The sequence below is a fragment of the Pseudorca crassidens genome, chromosome 20 (assembly GCF_039906515.1).
Source record: "Pseudorca crassidens isolate mPseCra1 chromosome 20, mPseCra1.hap1, whole genome shotgun sequence".
Lineage (NCBI taxonomy): Eukaryota > Metazoa > Chordata > Mammalia > Artiodactyla > Delphinidae > Pseudorca > Pseudorca crassidens.
The window spans coordinates 4,235,327-4,245,751 of NC_090315.1; the positions used below are offsets into that span (position 1 = coordinate 4,235,327).

Consider the following 10,425-nt stretch of genomic DNA (forward strand, 5'->3'; position numbering starts at 1 on the left):
AAGGATCCTCCTAATTCACGTGAATGGAACCCCATTAGGTTCCAGTATAATCCTAAATTCTTCAAATGTCATCCTTTCTTGATATTACATAAGTAACAAATTGTCCTGAATTTCCTTCTTGGATCAGAAGGGACTGGCATCTGAGGGCAGGGACTGGGGCGAGTCATTTGGAATGTGTTTTCTGGTGGCGTCTGAAAGTCCCCAGCTGACAGAAGGCACTGTGACACTCGGGACACACGTAGGGTTTGAGCCCAGAGTGGGTGCGTTGGTGAACATTGAGGTTCCCTCTGTGGCTGAAGGCTTTGTCACAGTGCTCACATCGGAAAGGCTTCTCCTTGGTGTGGGTCCTTTTGTGAGCACGCAGAGTGGAGTCGTGGGTGAACTTCTTGGGGCAGAGATCACAGCAGTATGGCTTCTTGCCTGTGTGGATCCGCTCATGAGCTCGCAGGTCCGAAGACTGTATGAACCCTTTGTCACACGTGTTGCATCGAAAAGGTCTCTCTCCTGTGTGTGTCCTCTGGTGAAGGGTAAGCTGAGATGGATAAGGAAATCTCTTCTTGCATTCCCTACATTCATAGGGTGCCCATGCCTGGGCTTCTTTTCCCTCAGGAAGAATTTTGGGTCCCACCGTGCTAGGTGAACCAATGAAAAGGGACCCAAGTTGTCCTGAGAATTCTCCTTTGTCCAAAGATGTGGTTTCTTCTTGATGTACTTCCTGGAAACTGGGACTGTTGGCCTGTTTCCTTTTGAAACCTCTTAGACCTCTCAGAGAACCTTTTCTGTATCCGCTCTTTGTAGAAACTTCTCCCTCTGGAACACAAGAGGAAAACGTTCAGCATCCACATTTGAAATACGAATTCCTTCTTGGGGATTCTTCCCACCCTCTGCCCTCTCAGAATGTTCTGAAAAAAGAGATTCAGCACACAGCATTTAACAAGGAGCATTTTCCATGGTGCCAACCTCATTGAAACCCAGAGCTGATGTGACAGAGAACTTCCCATCAACTAAACTACCTAAGAGTCTAGATTATGACACACTCTGGAAAGGGGATGATGGAGAAGGTTGGTTTGGAGAACCAACTCCCCCCGCCCACCCACCCAAGGGATGGTAATGCTGGGTACCCAGCCCCAAGCCACCATAGGAAGGGAGTCACTAACTCCTCTGAATTCCAAGTTTCCAGACTCACCAGGACCTTTCAGATGTTCCGGCTCTTGAGATTGATGGGTTCTTGTCTCTTCCGTGTGTTCCATCAGGTCTTTCTCCAAGTTCTCCTTGGATGTCAGACCCTCCATTTCACCTGTTTCAGGAAAGGTCTCTGGCAGGAGATCTTTCTGGTCCTGACAAGGAGCAACCAAGCAGAGTCAATAACCCATCTACCTTAGTCCATGGAAAGCTGTTTCCTCTTTCCCCATCCCTGTCATATCATGATCTAAGACTCCAACTTTCCTAATATCCGTTTGGGGGATATGCCCTGACTTCTTCTGGGCCACCCCCATCACCCCAATTGATAATCATCTCCTGATACCTAAGTCTGTCCTTGATCTCTACTGGCCACATCGTGCAATCAAGTCTTGATACCACAGTTGGCACTCTGAATTCTCAATGCATACATCTCTCTGTGTCATCTCAATACTCCCTGCCCCTGACTCTGGAAGCAAAGGACCCTGGGTACATTCTCCCAAGTTCATCACTTTTTCCTACTTGGTTTGAGTTCGTCCTTCTGATGGTGGTTACGCAGTACATGGTAAGATGATGAGCAGCATCCCTAGTCTCTACTCACTAGAAATCAGGAGCATCCCCTCCCCCACACCCAACCCCATTTGGAAAAATCAGCTGTCTCCAGACATTCTCCAGTGTCCTCTAGGAGGAAAAATGAGTCGAATTGGGAACCACTCCTTCAACTCCAAGGGTTGACCATCTTGTGAACTATGAAGTGCCTCTGAGGAAAGCAACCATGTGGAAATCAGCTGTCAGTGCATTTACCCGCGGCAAACTGACCTAGCACCATTCCACTGAGGCAGGATTCCTTTCTCCCCACTCTTAAAACTACACGTATTCACGGCAAAGGGACAAAGATGGATGAGTCTTTATTCTCACACCAGCTGGAAAATGTCTAGGAACTGAAGGCATCCATGAAAATCCCTGAAGCCAATGGGTCCATTCCTGTCCTTTGCCAAAACTCCCAATTACTCTAGCAGCAATGTCCACCTGAACCTCTTCTAAGTTCTCCCAGACTCTCTCCAGAGACCAGGGCATCACACACTCACCTGCCTCCTTGACAGGTCCTTGGCTCCTGTCAGAATATGCAGCTCTCGTTTTTTCTGCTGGCCGTTCTCTGGAGGTATCTCACTCACAGGGGATCGGGGCTCCCTGCATTGGTCTCTCTCATCGTTCATGTCACTGGCCTCGGATTCAACCATCTCAACTTCTGAGCTTCGCACAAGAAATTCCTGTCCTTGTATGCGGACTATGGTCTGTGAGGGAAAAAACTCAATCGAGATCAGTCTCCTATATGACCTGGAAAGCAGCTCTCAAGGCATCCAATGGCATTGTACCGTACAAGCGCACTTTTTTTTTGTTTAAAAGATCTACATCCCTCAAGTTGGGACAGCCAAAAATAACTCTCAACGATGCCCAAAGAAACCTCTCACCCATTTGAATATCAGTGATTGAGAGTCAACTACTCAGATCCTATCTTGTTCAACCCCCAGCTTGCAGGTCCCATCCCATCTCTCCCTTTCCCATACCAATCCCAAGGTTCCTACTCACACACTTCTTGGGTTTCTGCTTATTTCTTAGCATGTCCTCCAAGGCTTTGCAACTCTGCACCCCCGTTTCCTTGACTAAGACCTGACACTCCAGCGGCATGCAGATCATAAACTGCTCCAGCACAAGCTTGTCCATCATCTGCTCCTTGGTGTGAAGATCTGGCCTCAACCACAGATGGCAGAGCTCACGGAGTCTCCTCAGATCCTGGACGGGGTCGGATTCCTCTGAGCTGATAAACGTTCTGAAGTGAACATGCCACGTTTCCTGGTCACAGTCTGGCTTTTCCACAAGTGTATCTTGGTGTGGCACAGACACTGGTGACTCTGATCCAGGGCCGTAGGGGAGTTTTCCTCGACTCCAGAAAAATATCTGGTCCTCAGCCATGTTGATGGAGAAATTTTCCAATAAGAGTCTGAGGAAACACTTGTAGAGCAGGTGCCAATTGAACTCTGTGGAAAGGGATTTCCTCTGCTTCTTCTCAGCAATAGAGTCACTGTTCAGAAGGCTGGGATAAAAAAGAAAGAAAAGAAAAGGAAAAGAATGAACAAGATGAGTTTCATTTTATTCCACCCTTCCCTCTCCCATACATCCCACATCCAAATACTGGACATCACTACCCCACTGGTTCAATATTTCATACCACAGACAATAATCCATTCTATTATAATTCTGACATCCACCTTTATAAGAAAACCAAAAAATGTCTGGTCAAAATATCCATAGTGCCACGGTTCAGAAACCCTAGTTGAAAAAATGAACCACAGCACACCACACCACGGACTATGGAAACATTCTTCTCATCTCACAGAAGAGTTCAACAATCAACCATAGTTAGTGTGGGGTTTGAGGGAGAACTGCTGCTTTCCCAAGGTCTCCGAGCTAATGCAAGGTGAATAGAAAGCCAAACCTTTCTGAAACCCACCTCCATCTCTCCTGATTTCTAAGCATTCTCTTTAGACATTCCCACATGTCACTTACCTCTTGGAGCCCTCTTGCCTTCAGCCTCCTCAAGTCCGGGACTGGCTCTCAAAGTGTGTCTGGAGCTGAAATGTGTCTATTTATATAAGAGCCAGGGGAAATTCCAGGGGTCTCTTCCTATAACCTCATCATCCCAGTGATTGGATAAAGGTCTTGGATGGAACCATTTTAGATAATCTGGGTAGATTCAATTTTCCATGGAAACTCCACCAGGAGAAATCATGATTTGTTAAAGAGGACACCATGTTGGTTTTTTGTAGATTATCTTTATCATATTTTATTTATGTTAGACTTTATGGTTTGCATTTTGGGGGGAAACAGATTGGTTTTCCTGATCTAGTGAATTTACTCTCACTGCCTGGAGAGTTTGAGGGAGTTAGAGAATTGAGATCTGATGGTTGTAACCAAATTGGGTTACCTAGTCTTTTTTCTTTTCTCATGAAATAAGTCGTAAAAGACTTGTTTAAAAGCAGCCGATGAGCTGAAGTGTGTGAAGAACCTATTTCTTTTTTTTATGTTTTGAATTTTTAAATTTTATTTTATTTTATTTTATTTTTTAAAGTTATTATTTATTTTTGGCTATGTTGGATCTTTGTTGCTGCGCGCGGGTTTTCTCTAGATGTGGCGAGCGGAGGCTACTCTTTGTTGCCGTGCACAGGCCTCTCATCGCGGTGGCTTCTCTTGTTGCAGAGCACGGGCTCTAGGTGCGCGGGCTTCAGTAGTTGTGGCACGTGGACTTCAGTAGTTGTGGCTCGCGGGCTCTAGAGCACAGGCCCAGTAGTTGTGGCCCACGGGCTTAGTTGCTCCACGGAATGTGTGATCTTCCCGGACCAGGGCTCGAACGCATGTCCCCTGCATTGGCAGGCGGATTCTTAACCACTGCGCCACTGGGGAAGCCCTATTTTATTTATTTTTTTATACAGCAGGTTCTTATTTGTTATCTATTTTATACATATTAGTGTATTTATGTCAATCCCAATCTCCCAATTCATCCCACCAGCACCCCTCCCCCTGCCACTTTGCCCCCTTGGTGTCCATACGTTTGTTCTCTACATCTGTGTCTCTATTTCTGCCCTGCAAACTGGTTCCTCTATACCATTTTTCTAGGTTCCACATATATGCGTTAATATACGATATTTGTTTTTCACTTTCTGACTTACTTCATTCCGTATGACAGTCTCTAGATCCATCCAAGGAGAAGAAGCTATTTCTGAGTAGGCATTTAGAAAGCTAGAGGGTGTGCACCAATGGGGAAAAAGAATGACACCCTATCCAAATAGGAGGAATTTATCTCAACAAGTATAGAGGGAACATATCTCAACATAATAAAGGCCAGGTAGACAAAACCACAGCTGTCATCTACTCAATGCAAAAAAGACTTAGAAGAGGAAACACACAGAACACTCTTGACAAAAATGTGTTTATTTGAAATTTAAATTTCACTGGTTTTCCTCTATTTTACCTGGCTGCCGTGCCAGGAGCATCCTATTTTACAACGAAATCACTCCTAACAGAAAGGCAATCAGCAGCAGTTTCAGTTTCATAATGAAGTACCTAAAACCAATGAAACATGCATTGTTTTTTTGTCTTTGGGGGGTTTTATTTATTTATTTATTTATTTTTGGCTGTGTTGGGTCTTCATTTCTGTGCGAAGGCTTTCTCTAGTTGTGGCGAGCGGGGGCCACTCTTCATCGCGGTGCGCGGGCCTCTCACTATCGCGGCCTCTCTTGTTGCAGAGCACAGGCTCCAGACGCGCAGGCTCAGTAGTTGTGGCTCACGGGCCCAGTCACTGTGCGGCATGTGGGATTTTCCCAGACCAGGGCTCGAACCCGTGTCCCCTGCATTGGCAGGCAGATTCTCAACCACTGCGCCACCAGCGAAGCCCAAGACATGCATTGTTGAAAGAAGAACACAAAGCAAAAACTTTATTTTAAAAAACATACGCTTGGGACTTCCTTGGTGGTACAGTGGGTAAGAATCCGCCTGCCAATGCAGGAGACAGGGGTTCGAGTCCTGGTATGGGAAGATCCCACATGCCGCGGAGCAACTAAGCCCTTGCGCCACAACTACTGAAGCCCGTGCACCTAGAGCCCGTGCTCCGCAACAACAGAAGCCACCGCAAAGAGAAGCCCGCACACCGCAACAAAGAGCAGCCCCCGCTCGCCAACTAGAGAAAGTCCGCGCGCAGCAACAAAGACCCAACGCAGCCAAACGAAAAAAAAGAGAGAGAGAGAGAGCTCAAATAATGGGGTTTACACCAGTTAAATACAAGGATCCTGCATATCTCAAAGACCCTAAAGTTTGTAACATCAAAAACAGGGAGTATGTGCTCTCTTCGGCAGCACATATACTAAAATTGGAACGACACAGAGAAGGTTAGCATGGCCCCTGCGCAAGGATGACACGCAAATTCGTGAAGCGTTCCATATTTTTCACCTAGAGGGGTGGGATAGGGAGGGTGGGAGAGAAGGAGACGCAAGAGGGAGGAGATATGGGGATATATGTATATGTATAGCTGATTCACTTTGTTATAAAGCAGAAACTAACACACCATTGTAAAGCAATTATACTCCAATAAAGATGTTTAAAAAAAAAACAGCGAGTAAATTCTATAAAGTTATCAGCAGTAAATTTATTTTACGGTTGAAAAAAAAAAAAAAAACGTTTCCAAAGCCAGCAACAGGCAGGTGGAGTAGAGTGCTGGGGATGGAAGGCAGGGCAGTCTAACTACCCATTCGCTCACCAGTGGCCTTCCACAGGTCTAGGATCCCGAGGGCTATCTTCTCCTTCCGGCCTCCATCAGTCCTGGCCGGGGATTGGGGGCGGCACGACCAGGTGGTCGTTAAAGGCAGGGAGAACACAGAATCCAGCAGACCCAGAGCACGGCTCATCGGATGGGGCACCTCCACCGAATCCGGGGGAACAGGCTACGCGTTCACCATCCCTACTTGCCAGGGAGCAGACTGTGGCTTTGACAAGTAGACGCTTGCTCAACGTTATCCCACCACTAAGTGGCAGAACTGGGGTTTGAGCCCAACTGCATCTGGATCCAGACGTCACATCCTCTCTGCTCTGCCACACCGTTGTGTCACTGGAATGTTGGCATGTGACTGATTTAACTGTCATGAATCAGCACATCCCAAGTACACAGCAAGTATCCAATGATGATGTGCTTGGGGGAATGGGGAGAGAGGGTGGAGGATCCTCCCAGGAATTGCTGTAGTTTATCTAATCCTCACAGCATCTCCATGCAGCAGGGGGACATCGTTATACCCATTGTCACAGATGAAGAAACTCTGGCGTTGAGAGATGAAGGCGGCACACCAAGCCAGGGGCAGAGCCGGGACTTGAAGCCAGCGCTCTGGCTCCAAGATCCATGCAGCCCATCACTCCGCTAGACTAACCCTCAAGACAGGTCAGGAAATAAAGCCCATGGCCTTGAGGGAATGTGAGTTTAGGGTTGTTACAGGGTTGCCAATGCACTGCTCACAGGCACGAGCCAGGGATGGAGCGCTCAGAGCAGGCTCAGTCACTGGAACCCAGGAGACAGCCAGAGCTGTTGAGGGTCCAGCCTCCTTGCCCCTGGAGAGAGATGGAGAGAGAAGACTCAGAGACAGAAAGGGCAGCCAGCATCCCACAGGTCTGGGGAGACGTGGGTCAGCACGCCGCTTAACCACTAGTCTGTGAAGTGGGTTCTCTTAATCCACATTTCACCAATGTGGAAATTGAAGACTTCCTAAGACCAGCAACTGGGAATGAAAAGAAAGCTTTAAAAACGACTGCTGTAAGTCCTTGACGTGTGTAGTGTATTGTCACAAATCTCTCTCTCTCTCTCTCTCTCTCTCTCTCTCTCACACACACACACACACACACACACACACACACACACATCCAGGATCAAATCCAGGCTGCATCACTGGATGACTACAGGTAAGGTGCTGAGTTCCTTTGATAATTATAATGGCTAACATTTACTGTGGGTTTTACTACATGCCAGCGTCGGTTCCAAGGACTGGCTACCAAATCTAGGGGGCCCAGCGCAAAATGAAAATATGAGGCCCCTCGATGAACACGATTAAGGATTTCAAGATGACAGCAGGGCATCATCATGTGGGACCCCTCCTGACATGGGGTCCTGTGTGGCTCTGCAGGCTGCTTGCCCATGAAGCCGGCTCTGGGTCTAGTCCTTGACATATTTACTCACCTAATCCTCCCAACAACCCTGGCAGGTAACAATTATTAGTAGCCTTGTTTAACAGAAGAAGAAACTGAGGCTCAGAAAGGTTGGGCTAATAGCCTGAATGAACACGTTTCATAGCAGAGCTACAATTCAGACCCAGGCAGATATGAGAGTCTTAACAGTTATGTGTCCTGAATATTTAAGCCTTGGTTTTCTTTTTCCTTTTTTTTCTTTTTTTTAGCATAATAGGAATAACGTACATTTATTGAGTAATTATTATGTACCTATACTCCAAAGGATTATGGCCTAGGAAACACATCCATTCACCTTGCACTTTTGTCTGTCTAGATCATGATGTACACTTGTTAATTCCTGTCTTGCTGATAAGCCTCGGTTTTCCATTCTGTCAAAGGGAAGTAACACGATAAAGTCTACATTAGAATTTGCCGGATAGAACTGGCCAGTGCATGTTCAGGGTTTAGCACTGGTCCTGGGGCCAAGAAAGCACCCCACACCCATTAGCGCATGTCAAAATCCCCTGAACATCCCATCAGATGGGGATCATTATCCTCTAATTATATAGAAAGAGAGAAACTCAAAGAAACTGAAGTGGCTTACCCCCAGCCACCATGGAGCATAGCTGGTACCCCAACATGCGGCTGCCACACTGACTACCTGCTGAAGGTCATTCTAAGAGCCTGCCACCCCTGCTCCCCGCAGAGGATCATCAACAGAGAGAGATAATAGGCAACGTGCCAGAGGTCATACAGCTAGAAAGTGACAGAACGGGACTTCCAACTTAGCCCCGTCTCCACGGCCCAGGCTCTGAATCAGGGGCTCTCAAAATGTGGTCTCAGGACCACCAGCACCAGCATTGCCTGGGAACTGGTTAGAAATGCAGACTCAGTCAACCACAACCTCTGGGGATGGCACTCGGTGCCTTGTACGTTAACACGCCCTCCAGGGGATTATCCTGCTTGTTACAGCCTTGAAAATTTACAATGATGGGAAGCTTTACCTTGGAAGGCATCTTTGGGCATCTCTGGGCAAACACTAATCATTAGGAAGTTTTTGCTTTGGATAAGCTGAGCCCTCACCCCCTGTATTCCACCCGTGTTCTGCTCTACCCTCCTGGGACCAAGGAGGTGAAATCAACTCCGCATCTTTCTTCTCTTATTTTTTCTATTTATTTTTTTGGTCGTGCCCCGTGGCATATGGGATCTTAGTTCCCCAACCAGGGATCAAACCTATCCCCCTGCATTGGAAGCGCAGAATCTTAACCACTGGACTGCCAGGGAAGTCCCTCTTCTCATATTTTCACAACTTGTTCCCTGGCCCCAGCTCAGCCAGGAAAATTAGAACTCTCTTCCTAGGAGGGCAGTGACAGGGGATGCTACAGGTGTGCAGGAGCACAGGGAGGTCTCACCCGGTGGACAGGAGCAGAGGCTGGAGTCTCCGCCAGGCTGAGCAGGATGCCAGGAAGGACAAGTAGGACAGACAGAGCCATCTGAGGGTTGGAGGGATGGGCGCTTAGGGCTGCAGAGTACTGCAGAGAAAGGGTAGTGAGTTTGTTTACTTATTCTGTAGCTTTACAGAGGTATAATTGATAAGCAAAAAATGACAGACATTTAAAGTGTACCTCTTTGTAAGTTTGGACATATGCTTTCACCTGTGATGCCATCAAAGCAATAGACACATCCACCACCTTCAAAAATTTCCGTGGTTTTTTTTTTTTAGTTTTTTGTTTATTTTGTCACATAAGATCTATCCCCTTAATGTATTTTTTCCTTCCAGTTTTACTGAGAAATAATTGACATGCAACACTGTATTAGATTAAGGTGTAACTGTCACTGTTTGCAGATGACATGATACTATACATAGAGAATCCTAAAGATGCCACCAGCAAACTACTAGACCTAATCAGTGAATTTGGTAAAGTTGCAGGATACAAAATTAATGCACAGAAATCTCTTGCATTCCTATACACTAATGATGAAAAACCTGGAAGAGAAATTAAGGAAACACTCCCATTTACCACTGCAACAAAAAGAATAAAATACCTAGGAATAAACCTACCTAGGGAGACAAAAGACCTATATGCAGAAAACTATAAGACACTGATGAAGAAATTAAAGATGATACCAACAGATGGAGAGATATACCATGTTCTTGGATTGGAAGAATCAATACTGTGAAAATGACTATACTACCCAAAGCAATCTACAGATTCAATGCAATCCCTATCAACTTACCAATGGCATTTTTTACAGAACTAGAACAAAAAATCTTAAAATTTGTATAGAGACACAAAAGACCCTGAATAGCCAGAACAGTCTTGAGGGAAAAAAAAAGGAGTTGGAGGACTCAGACTCCCTGACTTCAGACTATACTACAAAGCTACAGTAATCAAGACAATATGGTACTGGCACAAAAACAGAAACATAGATCAATGGAACAAGATAGAAAGCCCCGAGATAAACCCATGCATCTATGGTCAA

At 46.2% G+C, this 10,425-nt stretch overlaps 1 protein-coding gene and 1 non-coding gene across 2 annotated transcripts; one reads left to right on the forward strand and one right to left on the reverse strand.

Moving 5' to 3' along the window:
• Positions 1 to 3,270, reverse strand: LOC137215369 (zinc finger and SCAN domain-containing protein 5B-like). The gene is made up of 4 exons (XM_067720580.1): positions 2,770 to 3,270; positions 2,268 to 2,474; positions 1,187 to 1,337; positions 1 to 810 (listed from the first exon to the last, which is right to left on the reverse strand). Exons 1-4 carry the CDS (start codon positions 3,151 to 3,153, stop codon positions 164 to 166), a joined length of 1,389 nt encoding a protein of 462 aa, XP_067576681.1. The 5' UTR covers positions 3,154 to 3,270; the 3' UTR covers positions 1 to 163.
• Positions 3,271 to 6,073: 2,803 nt separating this feature from the next.
• Positions 6,074 to 6,180, forward strand: LOC137215790 (U6 spliceosomal RNA). The gene has a single exon (XR_010939425.1). It is a non-coding gene; the product is annotated as a U6 spliceosomal RNA (small nuclear RNA).
• The last annotated feature ends 4,245 nt before the right edge of the window (positions 6,181 to 10,425 follow it).

Coding starts and splice junctions, on each gene's coding strand:
- LOC137215369 (XM_067720580.1), bottom strand. CDS start 3,153: ATGGCTGAGGACCAGATATTTTTCTGGAGTCGAGGAAAACTCCCCTAC. Junction 2,475..2,769: donor AGCAGAAACCCAAGAAGTGT/GTGAGTAGGAAC, acceptor TTTCCCTCACAG/ACCATAGTCCGCATACAAGG. Junction 1,338..2,267: donor AGGACCTGTCAAGGAGGCAG/GTGAGTGTGTGA, acceptor GCTCCTTGTCAG/GACCAGAAAGATCTCCTGCC.